Source organism: Silene latifolia, chromosome X (assembly GCF_048544455.1).
Source record: "Silene latifolia isolate original U9 population chromosome X, ASM4854445v1, whole genome shotgun sequence".
In the NCBI taxonomy this organism is placed as follows: Eukaryota; Viridiplantae; Streptophyta; class Magnoliopsida; order Caryophyllales; family Caryophyllaceae; genus Silene; species Silene latifolia.
Window position 1 is genome coordinate 88,571,441 of NC_133537.1, and position 20,475 is coordinate 88,591,915.

The window sequence follows — 20,475 nt, forward strand, 5'->3', positions numbered from 1 at the left end:
TTTTAATAAGTTTTTAACATTTCTATAATGATCTCCCACTAAATTATATAAATGATTCCAAGATCCGTTTTTAAACAAAAATGAGCATCGCTTAGGCGAAGCATCCCATAATCGTGTAAATTCGGTAAGTCAACGTTTGACTAATTGTACCTTTAGAACTCTCGGTCGACGGATTTCATTAAATCCATCTACTAGCCCCGAAATACAAGACCGTCATAATATCTCGTTGAGTCCAACCAAGTTTGGCGCGTGATAACCTTTTATCACCCTACTTACCCGAGTTAAAAAAAAGAACACCCCGCTTGGGCGAGCATGGCTCTAATAAAAAGGGATTCATAGGTGTTACTAATTGGGAAGGCTAATCTCAATTTTAGTTATGTGAGAGATCTTGTCAATTTAGTCATAAATTCCCTACAAGTGAACTAAGTCGGCGAATGTAAATGACTTGAATTGACAACCGCGAAAAAAAAAATGCATGTGAATGACGATTTTGGCATGCGCGGAAAAATAAAAGCAAACAAGCATATGAATAATCCTAGTATGGCCTCCTAGTTAAAAATAACTAGACTATTACATATCGGAAACCAACTCCTTGGTCCCTTGCCTCTTCATAGGAACATCTTCCAAAAGTGGCTCCTTCTTGTGGGATTTGGAACACCTTTCCAAAAAAATAGACTTCGTCTCGATGTAAATCCGTCTTTTGAAAACGCCTGTAAAAATAACTATTACAATCAAATTACATAGCTATTCCTATTATACATTAATTAATAAAAATAATTAAAAACTATTAATTAATTACAAACCGACGATACGAGATCGTATTTAAATTACAAACAAATCGTTATTCCCATACATTTCGGGAAATAACTGTTGGAGTTATATGCCTCACCTTTAATTCACTCCTAGAGAGTTAATGTGAGATTGTGATGTTTTATGTTAACTTCATGCAATTGAAGTTTGGAGTTAAGGAAAACTTATGCAACGGATGCTAAAATATGCATTTGATGGAGTAATGAAGAGTATATGTAACATATGGTGAAGTAACGCAAATGAAGACAATTGATGGAATTGCTACAAACGCATTTGCTCATTTATTTTTAATACACTATAAATACATACTCAATCCTCCGCAAAATAATCACACAACAAAACTACAACATAATATATTCTTCTCTTCCTCCTTTATTACTACTCTCCATAATCATTTTGGGTGCTAATATTTAACACCTCTTGAGAGTTTATTATCTTGGCTATTTCAGTAGTCTTTGAGGAAATTATCCTTGTACTCCCACATCATTATAGTGAAATACTTGGCTCTCTCGCCGGTGGTTTTTTACCTCTATTTAAAGAGGGTTTTTCCACCTAAAAACCTTGGTGTTATTTTATTGTCTTTTTATTATTTCTCTTAAATCTTTGGTTGAATTTATTCGCTTCCGTACTCTATACCCCAACAAATTGGTATCAGAGCCAAGATAATAAACTCTCAAGAGGTGTTAAATATTAGCACCCAAAATGATTATGGAGAGTAGTAATAAAGGAGGAAGAGAAGAATATATTATGTTGTAGTTTTGTTGTGTGATTATTTTGCGGAGGATTGAGTATGTATTTATAGTGTATTAAAAATAAATGAGCAAATGCGTTTGTAGCAATTCCATCAATTGTCTTCATTTGCGTTACTTCACCATATGTTACATATACTCTTCATTACTCCATCAAATGCATATTTTAGCATCCGTTGCATAAGTTTTCCTTAACTCCAAACTTCAATTGCATGAAGTTAACATAAAACATCACAATCTCACATTAACTCTCTAGGAGTGAATTAAAGGTGAGGCATATAACTCCAACAATAACGATTAAAAATAACTCGGCCATACTAGGTACAACAAAATAAATACTTTAAATAAATGACATTCATTCATTAAACATAAATAAATATGCTAAAAATGCTGTAAAATGATGCCAAAATCGCCCTATCGCTCAATCGTTGGTATCTTGCTCGGTTTTGTGGATTTAGTCGATTTTTAACTATGAAAAATCAATAATAAACACTTAAATCTCATTTAAGTCCAAACTAATTGTCCAAACTGTTTTGGACCTCAAAAATTAGTCCTCACTAATTTGATGATGAATAATTAGTTTGATTTGGTGTTATTTGCTAATTTTATCGGTAAAATCATATCTCTTAAGTAATAAATCCAAAATAATTGAAAATATTATCAAAAATTGAAATTAAAAATTTTGAGTATTCTGGAACACTTCCAGGAACACCAAAAGGTCAAAACAAATTGCCCAAAAAATTCGGATAAATTTTATGAAGAAATAGATCGATATTTATTGGTTTTTAACCATTAAAACCAATAAACATCAAAACAAGGTGAAATTACATTTTAAATTTCACTTTTAACTTTTAAAACATATTTTTGAATGTACATAAATTTATCAAGGACAGAAACATTTGTTTCAAATTTATGATTAAAATAATTCACTTTTATCGACTTTTATCTCATAAAAATCAATAAACACGCAAAACTCCAAACCAACCTTCGAAATTTTACATACAATCTGTAGAAAATATATATGAAACAATATAAAAATTTCAAGACCCGAATCAACCATTAACTATTTTTAGTTAACTCTTAACCAAAATACGGCATTTTTGACTCGGTTTTCTACAAAAAATCATTAAAAATAGCAAAATAACTTCACAAGTCACGAAAGTTTACCACAAATTCTTTGAGAACAGTAGGTATGCATGCCCAAAAATTTTCTGCTAAAACCTCTTTTAACACCATTTTTTATTTTTCCAAATTATCTCATAATTTGTTAAATATGCTAAAAATTAACATGCAAATTACAAGGTTAGCTCTAATACCACTTGAAAGATCATAGATCTAAATTAGACACTCTAATTAAAATTTAAATTATCTCATAATTTGTGTTTAGGTGATCTATGTAACATGCATGCAATATTAAAGCATTTTTAATAAAAGATTTAGAAGAAGGAAATCGAATCTCCTTACATTGGTTATGAAAAAATTAGAGCACAATCTAGATCACCTATCTAGATTGTTCTTGAGCTTAAAATGATGGAAGATCCTCCTTACACAAATCTCCAAATAGAAGATCTCCTTCTAGTAGCACCCAAGAACAAAATACCCAAATTTCTAACAAATACTAACTAGATATTGTGCTAGAAATACCCTTGATTATATAAGAATAATACTAACACTCTTAGTATTTTTTAATCTTTTTCTTTACTAACAATTAGTAAGGTTTTTATTATTTTAGAGAGAGGAATTTTTATTTTTTACACAAACACAATGTTCAAGTAAAATGAGAAAATGAACAATATGTGGGTGTGTAAAGAGGGAGGTCGGGTAGGTGGTGATGGGGAGTGAAGTGTTGTTTGCAATTTTTATATCCAATAAGATTTGCATGTGGAAGACAAATGTTGTGGGAAGTTGCACAACCAATAAAACAATGAGGTGCATAATCATTGTGTTCATGCACAATAATTGATGTACACACGGTCCGATGTTACGTAATCGGGTCCATTTTGATTCTTATATTTGTCGCACAAATACGCGCAATTATTATTTTAAACACCGTTTTATGTTCAAATAATTCCCGATTAATTTTGTCCAAAACACTCCGTAAATATATGTGTACAACTACACATATTATTTACGTACTAATATTAATCACATTAATTGATTAGTACAATTTTAGTGAATTAACAGTTAATTAACTAAAACTCGTCTCATAAAATTTATTATTTAATTATCGCATAATTAAATAATAACTGCCGCGCCTCGAGTTCGTAACTCGAAATCTCTCTAAAAAAGACCAACTCATCTTTTAGTCAATAAATCAAGGGACTAAATACATTGTATCTTATACAATTAATTAGTTGTCAATTGGAGTTTGTCCCTTTAGGTGTGACCGAAAGTGGTCAGTTGATCACCGCCGTCACACGACAATAACGTCAAACTCTAGTCAGCCAACTGTTATCGATTTACGTTAATCAACCGACGAGGATCATAAAATAAATATCCTGATGATGCTCCTTTAATGAGATTTATGATGTAAACGCACTATTGTGGATGACACTCACTCCAACACATATGACATGTGATAAGGAGCTTTATATCATGCCTCCTAAGGTGCCCCTCATTTTTGCTCCATGGTGACCAACCTTCGCAAGCACTCCTCTCGATCTCGTACATGTACACTATGCACATGTTCTGCATCCAACCCTAGAAGCAAGGGAAAAAGGTTCAACTAGGATGGTGATGAACAATCACTTGATTAAATTGTCGTGGATGACAATAATACTTGCTAACGAACTCGTCACTCTACCACTATGTCCTATCAATGAACAAGGTATCTTAAACGGGGAGCGGTTGTGTTGTCTAAGAGGGAAGAAGAAGAATTAAAACAATTTAATGTAATATTTTAGGTGTTGGATGTATGACATTTATGTTTAAAGACTTGTTGTTATGTAAACATGTTTGTCCTATCAATGACATTTTAATGTGTGTAAGCTTTTTTTATGAAAACAAGTTCTTCTGACAAATTTCTTGTTTTTGTGTTGTGGCTATGAATTATGTCATCTGAAGTATACATGCGAAGACGTGTTTTGTAATACTTTAGTCGTTTTATGTCTTGACATTTTAGTTCTAAGACTTATAATGTAAACACCTGTGCTAAACACTTGTGAGTGTAAATTTTTTTTTTTATGCAAACAAGTCGTTCTTGTGGCAAAAATTTGTTGTGTTTGTGTTATTCTGGGTTACCTAATTCGCTAACATAGGGTGCGTATTGCGAATTAATACGCGCGTATCAATTCGCAATACGTTTTCGAATTAATTCGCACTAATTCGCGAATTATATAAAAAACTAGCAAATTCTAAAAGTTTAATTCATGTATTAATTCGCACTAATTCGCGAATTATATATAAAAATTAGCGAATTTTACAAGTTCAATTCGTGTATTAAAAACTAAAAATTCAGTATAATATGATCAAGTTCAAAGATCATCAAAGGGAAAGTAGATGTATCAGTAGACTAGCAACTTAATCTTATTTTGGTTTTTGTCTGGTTTCGTCACTTTGTGTTTACTTAAGAAACCAGAAAAAAATGATCAGTAGACTTATTTTGGTGGTTCCGTCACAATACTGAATTGCTGATCTTTATGCAATGAACCTTTTGTTTTATTTGTTATTATCATCAAGTAAACGAAGCGTATTAGTAATATGAATTCGCGAATTGCTTTTTTTGTAATACTTTGCGTATTCAATTCCCTATTTTGAGCGAATTGCGAATTCGAATTATGTGTATTATGAATTCGGCAACCCTCTGTTATTGTAAATGCAATATTGTAATGTTTTGCCAAAACTAAAACACGTTGTCTAAAAAAACTTAGGCTGAATAGACACGCCACTACCAATAGCATGTTTACTACAGGAAACACGTCAGTGGCAGTGGCAGTGGCAGTGGCAGTGGCAGTGGCTTGTTTGTGTGTCATAGAGGTCAATAGCTACTAACTTCACTTCTGTTGACTCCATTTCTATTGCAGCTTAATAATCACACAATTACTAATGGCGTGTCTTGTAAAACAAACATGACATTACCAATCTTGCTCTGGGCTAACAAAAAATTTTGGGCAACAATACCCTTTTCAAAAGTTTTCAAGTTAGCATGCAAAGTAAAAGAAGTTGAGAGCAACGGGAAAAATGGCATAATAAAAGATCCAAAGGAAAAAAAATATGAAAAGTGCATACTCGTGAACCACACTAGGTGAGTCTTAGCCTAAAAGGTGCACCTAAAATGCACCGAGTCGCTTTGGCTAGTGCCTCATCCAAGGCGCGCCTTAGGTGGACTAGAGGCCCACCTTTTAAACTAAGTCGTGCGCTAGCGGTTGTTTAGGGTGGGCAGTGTGAGGTTTATAAGAGATGAAGTTGTATATTGAAAGTGTGTATATTACAATAGGAGAGCTAGGCTATTTATATAAGTGCTATGAGTTATTTTACTCTAATAGCTGGAGCCTTATACAAGAATAATCATCCTATATTTACAAGATATTTATGTGTTAATTTGAGTAAAATAATTATGTACATATTTGAATGATATATTGCAGTTTATGAGTCGATTTGCTTGGTTGAGGAATATACGGAAGATATATTGTTAATACGCCCCCTTAAGATGGACGTCGGAGAGAGGAGTCCAATCTTGTCTCGTAGGTCATGGAAGCGGTGCTTGGGAAGTGGCTTTGTAAGAGCATCGGCTAGTTGATATTTGCTAGCAACGTGTTGTATACGGATGTGGCCAAGCTGAAGTTGCTTACGGGCGAAGTGAAAGGAGAGAGCCATATGCTTCATTCTTGGGTGAAAGACTGTATTTTTGGCATAGAGTGTAGCGGACATATTATCACAGTATAATGCTGGTGGTTTGATGATGTTTATGTGAAGTTCAGTGAGGAGATTGCGGAGCCAGAGGGTTTCGGTTGTTACTTGCTGCGACAGCTCGGAATCCGGCTTCTGTGGTTAAGATAGCAAGGCCTCGTTGCTTTTTCGAGGACCAGGAGATCGGATTACGGCCGAGATAGATGATGTAGCAAGTGGTGGAGAGATAGTTATCTTCGTCACCTGCAAAATCAGCGTCGCAAAAGGCATGTAAACACATAGGAGAGTTACGGTGAAGTTGAATACCATAAGTTTGGGTTCCTTGGAGATAGCGGAGTAATTGTTTTAATGCAGACCAGTGGTTTAATGTAGGGTGGTGAAGAAATTGGGCGAGTCGATTTACGGTAAAAGCGATGTCAGGTCGAGTAAGAGAAAGGTATTGTAGACTACCTACAATAGCTCGATAGTCTGAGTGGTTGTGAATTGGTTTGTCATCTTCACGAATTAGGTGACTTTTGGTTGCCATGGGTGTTGTATTTGGTTTTGCATCAGACATGTTGTATTTAAGAAGAAGATCATGAACGTATTTGGATTGATTGAGATGAAGACCAAGACTATTAGGTGTGACTTCAATACCGAGAAAATAGGAGAGCGGTCCAAGGTCTTTAATAGAGAATCGATTTGCTAATTGGTTGATAAATTGTTGTAAATGATGGTGATTCGGTCCAGTGATGATAATATCATCGACATAGACATGCATGTAAATACATATAGCATTTGTTTTGAAAATAAATAAAGATGAGTCAGATACTGATTGTTTGAAACCGTAGGTGAGAAGATAGGTTTTGAGCTCAGTATGCCAAGCTCGGGGAGCTTGTTTTAGGCCGTAGATTGCTTTGTTTAATTTGCAGACATAGTCAGGTTTAGATTCGTCAATAAAGCCTTAAGGTTGGGCCATATAGACATCATCGGTTAATGTACCCTGTAAGTGAGAGTACTAGACGGACAGTTGTGGGTTATATTACGGGGCTAAAGGTTTCGGTGTAGTCAATGCCAGGGTGTTGATGAAAACCTTTAGCTACGAGTCGAGCTTTGTGTTGGTTTAGGGACCCATCGGGATTGTATTTAATTCGAAAGACCCATTTACATGCAACTATATTTTCGGATGGTTGACGAGGAACTAGTGACCAGGTTTTGTTGCGATCAAGAGCTTGAAATTCGTCTTGCATTGCTTGTCGTCATTGTGAGGAAGCGATCAAGAGCTTGAAATTCGTCTTGCATTGCTTGTCGCCATTGTGAGGAAACAAGGGCTTGTTTGACAGTGGTTGGTAAAGAGGTTGGGGTAGCGGTCGCATGAGCAAGATTCGCATATTTCGGATTAGGTTTACGAATGTTGTTATCCAGGCGGGATACAACATTACAGGGAGGAGGAGGAGGAGGGATCCGTGGAGATGTGGCGGTCGGAGGAGAGGCAGGGGAGAGCGGTGTACTAGGGATGGTGGAGGGAGAGTCATTGGCCGATTGATTGACAGTAGTAGATGCGGGTTGTTCAATTGGTTTTCGACGAGTGTAGACTTGGGTAATAGGGTGTCGAGATGGAGGGGTAGTGTTAACAGGAGTGGTATTAGGTGTTTGTGTAGGAGGGGGAATGATAGGGAGAACGAGCTGACACCACTCGTCGATACTGGTGTTCGTGGTGGTTGTAAACGTTGAATTTGCAAACGGTAATTTGGTGCTTTTGCTAATTAAACATGAATCACAATGAGATAATTTGGTAAAATTAAATGGTAAATCTTTATTAATAATTCTCATTACATCATAAGTAGGATGTCCTAGTTTGTGATGCCACGAGATTGGAGATGAGCCGGGTTGTGACGAGTAGACAGTTTTGCGCGACAAGCTCAACTCATAAATGCCATTCTTAGCCTGTCCCTGGAGAAGGGTTGCTCCCGTCGTTATTGCCTTAACAAAAAAATTGGAAGAACAAAAAATAACATAAGCATTATTATCTTTGCATAATTGCGAAATTGAAATTATATTTCGAGACATTTTCGGAACATGTAAAACATTAGATAATTTAATTGAAGAGAAAGGTAATGTCAATGAACCTATATTGGCAATATTGAGCGCGGAGCCATCTCCGATGAGAAGATCATCAGAGCCAAGGTACGGCGAGTGAAGAGCGAGCGTATCCAGGTCGTATGTGACATGGTTTGAGGCGCCGCTGTCAAGTAGGTAATGGGGATTTGGTGTTGGTATACCATTGGTTGTGACGGCATGAACCTGGGGTGTCGACTGGTGCTGACGGGTCGGAGGTGCAGGAAACACGATAGTAGGAAATAGCTTGCGGAATAAGGGGCAGTCGGCTATGACATGGCCAACTTGGCGGCACCATTGGCAGCGGGGCCTGGGGTTCGGGTTGGTTGAAGAGGGTGTATTACTAGTAGATGGTGTGGTGTAAAGGCAGGGGTGGAGTTGGTGTTGTGATGATAGTTTCCACGATACTGGTTGTTGTGGCGGAAATTAAGATTGGCAGTAGGTTGAAATGGGTCGGTTGTCGGGGTTTGTTTAACGAGCAGTTCGTGTTGAAGTAACTTCTCGTGAAGTGCTTCAAACGAGATTGGGGTGTCTCGGGCTCGGGCTCGAGCTCGGACTGCATCTATTACGGGTTTGAAGAGGTTGTAATCAAGACCTTTAAGGACCTTGAATACGACATCTTCGGGATCTAAGACCTTATCCATTAATGCCAATTGGTCGATACACGCCTTAATGGCATGCATATACTCTGTGATTGATTGGTCAGCGGTTTTTATGATCGAGTCGAGACAGTCTTTTAATTGTAAGATGTGGGTGCGAGACGAGTTTGCATAGGTTTGAGCGAGAATGTCTCACGCCTCTTTCGAGGTGGTTGCGCGGACGATTAACACTTGAATGGTGGTTGATAAGGTACCCATTAAGGCACCTAAAATGAGACCATCTTGCTTGAGCCACATGAAATACGCCGGGTTGGGGCGTTCTGATTTATCGTCAGAGACGATGGTGGGTGACGGTGATGGGTTGGTACCGTCAAGAAATCCCACAAAAGGCTGAATCCGAAGAGGATATGAGTCAGTTGGAATCCAATCTCCATGACGTGTAGTTAACTGAGGTAAGTTTCACTTAATGGTTTAGATTGAGGGAGGTAAGAGGAGTGGTGGCATCGTGAGGATTTTGAACAATATTTTCGGTTTGAGTAATGGTGATGGGAGGTTGAAGGGGTTTAGCAGTGGGTGATTTGGTGCGTTTGAAAGTGGCGGAGCGTGGGCAGAGGTTGGAGGAGGGTGATTTTAGGGATCGTTTATGGCCTCGGGATACCATATAAGAGATGAAGTTGTATATTGAAAGTGTGTATATTACAATAGGAGAGCTAGGCTATTTATACAAGTGCTATGAGTTATTTTAGGCTAATAGTTGGAGCCTTATACAAGAATAATCAGCCTATATTTACAAGATATTTATGTGTTAATTTGAGTAAAATAATTATGTACATATTTGAATGATATATTGCAGTTTATGAGTCAATTTGCTTGGTTGAGGAATATACGGTAAGATATATTGTTAATAAGGTTGTGTGGAAGGTAGTCGTGGTTGATGGTTGTGTAGGAGAAAATGGGTAGTTAGTGATATTCCCATTCCTGCAGTAACCAAACAAGAATGAAAGCTTGGGGTAGTCCCTTACCTTTCCGGCTTTCCCCTATTATCCCTCTCTTGCTTCCATTCCCTTACCCTCATCAAACGCGTCGTAAGAGTCTAACACTACCATCTATTTTTATTTCCTTAAAATTTTACAAGCAAAGTCACAACCGACCTAAGAATGTTGAAACTTTAAAGTAGTACACATCAATAGTCAATGATAAACCATTCTAACCAACTCAATATGAAACATGCATACCCAAGACAATTTAAATACATGTGGCAAACAAACAATATGGAATAACAAATCTGTAAACAGTAGAGACAATGTTAATATGTATATGCCCCACTCTCTAGAAATCAAACATGAAAGTTAGAGTCACAACACTGACCTCATATATTGTATTAAGGGAAGCACTTCATTCTCTGTCAAGAGGGGGGCAGAAAAAAGAGGTCAATAGCCATGACAATAACATAACAAGAAAGAAAAATTTATAAAGAACTTTAATATAGCATATTGGTAACTCCGTATTACCCATCTCTCGATTTCAACAGATAACGCAGCAAGCCGTCTTCTTAGAATTGATCTCTCATCTTCACATGTCTCGCCATTAATATCTAGAAGAATTACAGATATGGTATGGTCACTACTGAGAATGGGGAGGAATAAAACAGCCGCATGTTTCATTTGTTTGATTTCATGTGTTCTTATGGCCTACTAATGTACAGATATACTCGCCACGTATCATATGTTACACATTCACCTAAGTCCAGAGGAACGAAAGATTAATCCTGTCAACAGAAACTAAATACTCTTGATATTAGACGTGAATATAGCATTCCTAGTTAAAGCTCAATTTATTGTCCATGAATAAACAACAACAACATCAGAGCCTTAATCCCAAAATGATATGGGGTCGGCTGACATGAATCATCCTTTAGAACCGTCTATGGGTGAACGCACACCTCAAAATGCGAAAAGAATAGAAAAGGGAAAAATGAAAAACAAAAGGGAGAGCGAAACATAATACAAAGTCAAGGTAAACTTATAGGTTTTAAAATCGAAGTCCGGATGTCTTTTATAAAAACTTAAAATTTAAATCGAGAATAAAGATTAAAACGATTTTGAAAACCGAAGTAGAATTTAAGGATCCGGATACCTTAAAAGTAAACCAAGTAAAATATATAAGAAAATGGTTAGTAAAAAAGTGTAATAAAGGAGAGAAGAACAAATAATTTTTTAAAAATTAAATAAAAACACTAAATATGTCAAATAACATCAAATACTAAAAATCCACATGTATATTTTCCCTCCATTGTGCATGAATAAAAATCCAATTTTTTTTGCACAACAACATTACCAAGTGCCTCAAGGGCTCTTGCAAATTGTGGGATAGGAAGGTCGGATGTAAGCAGCCTTACTCCTGTTTTAGCAACACGGAAATGTTATTTCCTTATTAAAAGGTTCTGAAAACGAAATGCAAAATTATAAAAAGGAGATTCATAGACATAATAACCACATTCCACACATAACATACATAAAAAAATTAAAAATTAAATAAAATAAAAAATAGAGTGATCCAAGTGGAAAACTTATTTATGAACACCCAAAAATAGAAATTAGAAAATTTATTCTCGGAAAGGAGTATGACATGCAGATAGTCATATACGCAGTTGTTATAGGCACCAACTCTTTACTCGTTATCTATATTCTGACTATTTTGTTTTTGAGAAACAGTTGCGAAAAATTTGACTAATAGATAAAGTAAGAGTGGAAAAACGGCATCAACAGAACTACTATACAGCACACACAACCACTAACACTATACTTCAGAGGGTTACGTAAATGGACTAATAGATTAGGAACATACTTGTTCATTCATATTTGTAAAGGTGGCTCTTATTTCACAAATCTCCTACAAACTAATCCAGAAGAGGTCATAACTATTACTTGATCTTTTCTTATGGTCCATACTCCATCAGAATGATGATGCAGGCATAAGAAGAAAATACAGTAATAAATAGACAACAAGGAGTATAAGGTGCACAGACATGGAAAGGCAAATGTGTTCCTCACCATAGTAGTAAGAAGACAGGATTGTGATCCGCTCCAGAGGCTGAAAAGGAAAAGGATAAGAAACTAAGACAAGTTTAAACACAAAGTTGAAATTTATTCACTTTTGATATAAAATAGGAGGAAAGTGGGCGGGAGGGAAGTGGGGGTGAGGCTTTTGTTTCCCTCCAAATCTTTCCTATGTTGGAGGGACTTTAATGTCTTTTACAAGAGAAAATATATCCCTCCATTTCCCTCCCCACTCCAATACAATTTGTTATCCATACCTTTCTCTTTCCAACCAAATGTTCAATATAAAGTTTGACCCGTACAAGTTATAACTCGGTCATCTCGGGTCGTGTACAAAGTTCTTTGCGGGTTGTGTCACATAATAAATTGGTCGTTTCGGCCGATTTTTCCTATTTTTACTATAACCGATACATCTCTCAATATCTAAAATCGGTGATCTCTGACATCGATACATCTCGGATGATCCGAGAAGTATCGACTGAGATCTAAACCATGATATCGTCAACAGTTTCTTTCAAAAATATTAATTGTTGGAATGGAGGGGGGAGGGGGGGAGTGAGGATGGAATAGGAGAGAAAATGCTCTTACAATAAAGGGAATGAGAGAAAGAATTGTTTAATAAGAAAAAAAAGGTAAACGAAAGAAAAAGGGAGGAAAGATAACTAGGAGGAGCCAATTTTCCACAACTTTCAAGAAACCATATCCTTCCCAAACAAGAAAGTTAAAAAGTAAAATTCATGAAATGGCTCATGTGCATGTATACTTGTTTCTCACGGTAAACTCTGAGAGAAGACGAAGTTGGGTAATCAATAGAAAATTCTGTAACGAATTTCCAAGGAAAATACTGCATATTTGACAAGGCTGCCTCCTTATATAATGGTGTCCACCGAGTTATTAAAATGTTCCCTCTACGGAACGACCATTATGTAACATAATATCAAGCTGACGTTATGTAACGATCATTATGTAACGAAATATAAATAAAGCCGTCATCCTCCATAACGAAAAAAAATTGTGTCATAAAATGCATCGACACACTGCAACTTCACTATGCAAGAAGCATAGAGGTTAGAAACTATAATAATGAAGATCAATCTTGATCAAGTTCCAGAAATTGCTTCAGGGAAAGCAAGAATTTTTTTACTTTTTTTTTTGGAGCAGCAGAGTGAGGGTAATTGATGCTCACAAAATTTCTCTAGCATCTTAGACACTCAATTCTAGCTAAATCACATATCGACAATTATGCTGCTACAAACAAAATCAAAATCACGGTGCACCTCTCCATTAATAACACAAAATAAACAGACTGATCACATAAATAATGGGATTCAAACTGACAATCTGTTGGAACAAAACAGGACAAAGTAATAAACAAGTACCATCACGAAGATACCCTCCTTTCTGGTGGGCAACTCTTCAAGTTTGCTTAATGTCTCATCACCTTTGGTGACCTTACCAAAAACTGCATACTGAAGAAATTTGGCAACAACGTACATCAGAAACCAGGCCTATAAATCAAATTGTTCTGCAAAAATATCAAGAAGTCAACATACTTTTCCATCAAGGTGAGGTGCATTATTAAGAAGCATGGAAAAGGAAGATGATGCACTATCAGGATCTTCATACCTACAACAGGCATTAGATTTCAAGGGAATAAGGTACATATCTATATAATGGACTAGCACACAAATCCATAGCCTAAAGCATGCTAAGGATGAGACAGTATGTAACAAATAAGTCAACAAGGTTACTTTTAACCCTTCTAAAACAAAACAAAAAAAAACATGACCCAGGACATGCTTTGAAAGTTTGAAGTAGTAGCAGAGATGGGACTAGCAGCACCTGCAGCCTTCAAACCCAGTTTAAGGAAATATAATTGCAGCAGAAGAATGTTAGTTTGGATGTGTCATAGTTGTTGTAAGGTTTATGTACTCTATCCTAGTGAGGTCTGAGTTTGATCCTTCCTAGGACCTTCTAAGTGTTTTGATTAATTCTGAGGCTCTCATCTGACATTGATGGAACAGTTCAGAGGCAAGAGGATGAACATTGTAACTGAGGCGGTCATGGAGGCTCCAGTTTAGTCTTTCTTACCAGCATTTTCTATATAATTTGTAATAGACCTGGCCGCATCGTGTTCGTGTTACACACCTGAACCCTAGCTCAAACTATTTAACTTTCTTGTGACCCAACCCGACTTTCTTAACACGTTTATTTTTAAACAGCTCAATTTCATCTAATTCAACCCACCTAACCCATTTAACTTGAATGACCTGTTTAACCCAAAATGACATGTTTAACCCGTCATAAAAAAAATGTAAGATTTCAACATTTTGTTTGGATATCTTTATATAGCTTGGTTTAGGATATATATGATAATGGGTCCTATGTGTTAATGGGTTAACATGACATCCCAACCTGATTTCAACCCATTTAACTAAACGGGTTACAACACTAACCCGACTCATTTACCTTTCGTGTCGCGTTCATGTCGACTCAAAAAAAATACTGGATGGGTTAAAATGTCTCAAGCCGAACCCGCTAACTGCGTGCCGGGTTCGTATCGTGTTATCGGGTGAGATCACTATTTGCAAGCTCTACTTTGTAACGTTTTCTTTTGTTTTTTTATTTTTGCCCCCATCCCAACAAAAGAGCCTTAATCCCAAAATGATTTGGGGTCGGCTGACATGAATCATCCTTTAGAACCGTCCATGAGTGATCGCACACCTCAAAATGCGAAAATATAGAAAAGGAAAAGTGAAAAACAAAGGGGGTGAAACATAATACAAAAGTGAAGGTAAACTTATAGGTTTTAAAATCGAAGTCCGAATTTCGTTTATAAAACTTACAATTTAAATCGAGAATAAATATTAAAACGATTTTGAAAACCGAAGTAAGACTTAAGGGTCCAAAATATCATAAAAGTGAACCAAGTATTAATATACTAGTTTTAAACCAGTGCAAATTGCATGGGTACGCTTTTTCAATTTTCTTTTAATTATAGAATTATACAAAGATGTAAAATATCTAAGATTAAGTTTTGTACTATCTAATTATACTTTTCTAAAATAACTATGTTTAGAAATAATGTTTTAAAATAAAGCAATAAATCACTCTACTTCTTGATGTACAATTTTAAATAGCAAATGTAAATATTGAATTATAAAAGTCATATTTGAAACTTAGAATTGAATTATAAAATTCATTTACAATTAGAGCAAATGATACATTATGTTTGGTTCAATTGGTAAAGGAGTTGTTGTAGTACAATATGTCCCTTCGTTAGTTAAATTAGAGTTATTATTTTGTCTTGTTATTTAGATGATTTTAAAATGAATATTTTGACATATTTTTCATTTAGTAAGGATTGTTAATGAGTCAAACGGGTCCAAAACAAAATTTTGACCCGGACACATTCAAGACGGTTTAGTTAAATTGTAAAATATTCAAATTTTTGACATCATCGTATAAATATATAATAATTTAAAAGAATTGTTTAAATAATCATTCATATTCACCCTTCCTAAATGAACAATTAAAATAATTCAAAAATTACTATCATTCCCCTAAATTAGGCAATTAAAAAAAACAATATGATTATTGTGCGATATACAGTAATAGCCTATTTATGCAAGTGCGATGCTATAAAGTAACGGCATATTTATGCAAGTGAGATGCTATTTGACCCGTTTTTAATTTTAAGCTGGATATATCTGTCTTAAAATAGACTAACTGAATAAAATATTATTTCAATTTTTTATTTTTGCAGCTCACATAAAAAAAAAACTAATAGTTAAATGAACATAAACATTCGCATTTAGACTTATTTGCTATTGGTTGGTTTAATCATAAATTTATTCAGTTGTCTCACGTAAGGTGGATGTTTCCGTCTTAATATTAAAATGGGCAAGTATCATCCCACTTGTGTATATAAAATAAATATGTTAGTTTTCGCTATTCATTCTGCTTCTGTTGTATTTAAATAACTTGACTCGTCTTAAATTTAACACGAATATACCCGTTTTAAATAAGAAATTGAGATAACAATTTTATGATTGATTTGTTTATAAACATATATAGTTGTTGGATAACTCTTTGCTGAAAACAGATAGTATTATATTTGGACATGTCTTTATGTAGATTGGGTCGTACATCTCGTATACAAAAGAACCCGCGAATTCGGTTTGTTTTTGGGGAAAATATATGATAATTTAGCTTGTTATTTGATGAAAATTGTGATTAAACTTTTTATTATACGTGTAAAGTTTAATATACAAAACTCAAATTATAATTAATCTTCAATTTTCTTTTTGTTAATGATATTAACATGCCCCGAATATGGTGGCCCAGCCCGTCATTTTACCACACATTAACCTATTCTTCTTTTATTTTAATCCTAATCCTATTACTATTAGATTAGATTGCCGTCACAATTAATCTCTCATTTACACTCACCCATTTAGCCATTTTCCATCTCTCATCTCCCATTTACACTGTCGTCTTTCTAACCTCACTGCACAAACCATATATACACATTTCAATCGTTGAAAACTCACTTATAACAATGGCAACCCATGCAAATTATGGATCGCAACCCTTCACGTGTGTTTATTTCAGTGTATTTATTGGTGTAGCTCCCTTTTATTTTCATTATTTTTTTTATTGATTAGTCAGGTATTCTATTTAATCTAAACTCCAGGTCTAAGCATAGTACAATTGCTTTTGTACTTTGTTTTTTTTTGTTAGCTTATTATGTTCAGATTTGATGCATGAATTTTGTATATGTTTATTTAAATTGTGTAATCTTTGAAAGTCTTTTTTTCAATCGATTCATCGTGTGCATAATGAGTTTGGCGATAATATTGATTTTTTTTCATACCAGTATTTTAAAATTCAAATTTATAGTAATATTTTTAGTTTAATTTTGAAATCATAACAATGGAGATTATAGTGTATTTGTGTTTTTTTTTTTTGTTTTAGTTTAATACGTATATATAATAAATTTGTACTCCATGGATTGTATTATTTCATTTGTTGATTATGTTATTTTTAATATAGGTTATTAATTCCTATTTTATTTATGTTAATAGGTAATTTACAATAGTCACATATCTGTTTAATAATTGTTCAGCTTTATTGTTGTACAAAGTGAAAAACAAATCTTAATTCCCTATATAAAAGATGATAGAGATCATGGGGTAATATGGTGGGGCCTTAAATAAAATAAAAATAAAAAAGAAGATTAAACCACAAAGCGACACATAGGCTTTGTGGTTGTTCTTTTAATAAAGAAGATAAGAAAGTTGTTGGTAAAAACGTCTAATAAATCCGAAAAGAACAAATAATTTTTTTAAAAATTAAATTAAAACACTAACTACTTCAAATAACATCAAATACTAAAAATCCACATGTATCATTTCCCTCCATTATGCCCTCTCAGTCACCATTCCCTCGCCAAGCCCGAGAAATCTCATATCGTGCTCTATCACTCTAGTCATGTCTGTTTTAGTCTCCCTCTACCCCTAGCAACCTTTTCTGTTCCCAAAGTTTCCAGCCTCCTAACTGGTGCATCCATAGGTCTCCTTCTCACATGGCCAAACCATTTTCGTCGATTTTCCATCATCTTGTCCTCTATTGGCGCCACTTTCACCAATGTAGAAGAATTGAGTACGTAGAAGAAGCAGATACAAAAACAGAACATACCCCGAAGTATAGAAACAAGAAGGTAAGGTAATACTCACCTTCCCATGGAAAGGATTCCCCTAACATGTTTGACCGTACTAAATTCACCAACCACCGTTTTCTCAGCTTCTGTCCTCTGGTCAGCATTCATTGGTGCTGTCCTTCCTCCTAAAACATCAGCAACTTGAGCTACAAATCCCTTATCGACCTGTCCAAGCAGATAAACTTTACATCATATTCTAATTTAATGTCAACAGGTTTAAACAAAACTAAGGCAAGTTTAAAAAGTCAACATCTCACCCGAAAGAAGTGATTGGTATTGTAGCAACCCAAGCGAACAAGTTTGAAAATGTGTTCAACTGTTTTAGGAGCCACGGTAGGATAGAATCCAAATTCAATATCTCCATAAGTGGTCTGTCATCAGTGAGAATGCCGAAGTTATTGAAACTTGAAACGCACGCAGAAAGAAGGTTATGCCCCTAGGTCTGTACTCATCACTTACGCAAAAGAGAAAACCAAATCCCAGATTAGTAACCTTGATTGCATAATCCATATATTCGAATTTTCTCTGTGGAATTCTACCCAAGTAGCACAAGCGGGCAAAGAGAAATCTATAGGCGACAAACTCACAAGTAGAGTTGCCAATATGTTCGAAACTATATGCTTTTCTACATTGAGAGTTATCTTTATGAGATTATTCATATTCATACTACATGTGAGTAAACTTAAATCAATACATATTGAAAGAAAAAGGGCATTTTATCAATAATCAATAGTTACTTAAAAAGCCTGAAACTTTATCATATGGGACGGAATCAAGATCAACCATATTCTTGAAAATGTAATAATTACGATCAACTGATCACCAATATTTTAATGTGATTAGAATAAATGATCTGGGTAGACGCATCCCTAATTTCAACCAAACCATATTGCAAAACCCAACCTTACCATTATAAAAAAAAGCTGCAGTTTCACCAAAATTTCCCAGTGTTGTACAGAATCAATATTATTTACATTAAATGTTTAAAAAACACGCAATACCAAATGATCAGTAAAACCATCCAAATTTTGAGTAATTTTGTTACAAATGCAAGTCGTAAGATTTTAGATTTTAAAAAAAATAAGGGATGTGAAGATAATTGAGAGACATTTGATGTTACCTGGAAAACAACGCGAGCCGATCCAAGTTGGGGTTGTTCACCAAGTCCAAATGTGAGATTAACGATTAGGAAACCCAGAATTATGAAGGTGTTTTGAATCCCCATCATTTTTCACTGCTTAGTAATTGGGTTAATTTGCACCTTTCAACTCAAAACTCAAGTGTATACTGTACACTAATTCGTATGACTTATTGTCTTATTGACTTATGAGTTATGACTTTAAGTACACCTGGCAAAACGGGTCAAATGGGTCGGGTACAAGTCGGGTTAGTTCGGGTCTATCATGTATTTCAGGTTGGGTCGAGCCGGGTCACTTTCGGGTGACTTGTTGTCGGGTCATTTTAGGTCGGGTCATTTTCGGGTATGGGTCATTTTGTTTCGGGTCATTTTCGGGTATGGGCCATTTTAGGTCGGGTCATTTTCGGGTATGGGTCATTTTAGTACCATTATGGATTCATATTCCAATCCATTCCATTCCATTCTATTGAACCGAACACCCCTTAGTACTATTTTGATTAAAAAAAAAGTACTATTTTGCAAATTTAACTATTTATCAGAGGGGGATTGTTGTAACTAATGAAACCATTTTACTATATAGAAATAGGATCTCGTGCGAACTTACGAAGTAACTAAAAACTTTCAAATTGAAAAAATCGCCGCCGCATATATTCTCCTCCAACTCAAACTAAATCTCCCACAAACCCAATTACCAAACCCCCTAACATCCTCATCCACAACACTTACTGATAGTAGTGGTTTGTGTCGGTCTAAGAGGGTGATTTTATCACCCTCATATCTTTTATTATGGGTCTTTAGGTATGTTTATCCTAATAATTGATAATTGGTTATGATTTGGTAACTTGTCCATTTTACCTCGATTTTATACTTGATTTTGATTCACGGAACCCGAGGGTCGAGGAGAACCTTTCCACGGTCAAGACATGGCGCAAGCACCTCACATATGGCCAAATATCCAGCTAGGAGAAGTAAAGAGTGAAGATGAGAAGAATTGAGATCAATTGAAGAGGTCAAGAAGCAAATGAATTGAGAATTCCAAATGCGAGCTTAAGCGAAGCTGCACGCAAATGAAAAAAGATTGCTTGCGCCCGATTGCTGTGAGCAAGAGCAACTTTAGCGCGACTGCACTATTGTTTTACGGGGCTCTCTAATTCGCATTTGGGCTTCTTAAGTGAGGATCTTTTTAGGTTTCCGTGAAGCCATATATATACCCAAGATTTGAAAACCTCAAGGACATCATACAATCTCATATAATCTCATTCACTCTCATAATTAGGGTTGGAATCTTGTAACATTTTAGAAGACTTTTCTACAAAAGTTGTAATCTTTCTTTGTTATTTGGGTATTTGGGTTTTATGAAGACTATGGAAGGCTAATCTTCCACTACTTGGTGTAATCCATTTCAAGCTTTCATCTTTATCATTGTATTGACTCTCTAATCTCTACTCTTTCA

The 20,475-nt window shown here is 35.3% G+C and overlaps 1 protein-coding gene across 5 annotated transcripts; it reads right to left on the reverse strand.

Moving 5' to 3' along the window:
- Positions 1-423: 423 nt before the first annotated feature.
- On the reverse strand, positions 424-19,190 carry LOC141623448 (peptidyl-prolyl cis-trans isomerase CYP23-like). 5 transcript variants are annotated; one of them, XM_074439557.1, is made up of 9 exons: positions 19,005-19,190; positions 18,142-18,255; positions 17,901-18,049; positions 13,716-13,788; positions 13,542-13,631; positions 12,157-12,196; positions 10,615-10,697; positions 10,472-10,505; positions 424-710 (listed from the first exon to the last, which is right to left on the reverse strand). In XM_074439557.1, exons 1-8 carry the CDS (start codon positions 19,110-19,112, stop codon positions 10,485-10,487), a joined length of 678 nt encoding a protein of 225 aa, XP_074295658.1. In that variant the 5' UTR covers positions 19,113-19,190; the 3' UTR covers positions 424-710; positions 10,472-10,484. The 5 variants fall into 5 exon arrangements, with proteins under 5 accessions (XP_074295658.1, XP_074295657.1, XP_074295659.1 ...); XM_074439556.1 differs by lacking the exon at positions 424-710 and adding an exon at positions 3,863-4,259; XM_074439558.1 differs by lacking the exon at positions 424-710 and adding an exon at positions 6,633-6,650.
- Between the last annotated feature and the right edge of the window lie 1,285 nt (positions 19,191-20,475).

What these genes read in the sequence shown, in the direction of transcription:
- LOC141623448 (XM_074439557.1), bottom strand. Translation starts at nt 19,112, where the DNA reads ATGATGGGGATTCAAAACACCTTCATAATTCTGGGTTTCCTAATCGTT. An exon ending in GGAATCCTTTCCATGGGAAG is followed by an intron (nt 13,789 to 17,900) that starts GTGAGTATTACC and finishes TGCCTGTTGTAG; the next exon opens with GTATGAAGATCCTGATAGTG. An exon ending in CTGTTGAAATCGAGAGATGG is followed by an intron (nt 10,506 to 10,614) that starts GTAATACGGAGT and finishes CCCTCTTGACAG; the next exon opens with AGAATGAAGTGCTTCCCTTA.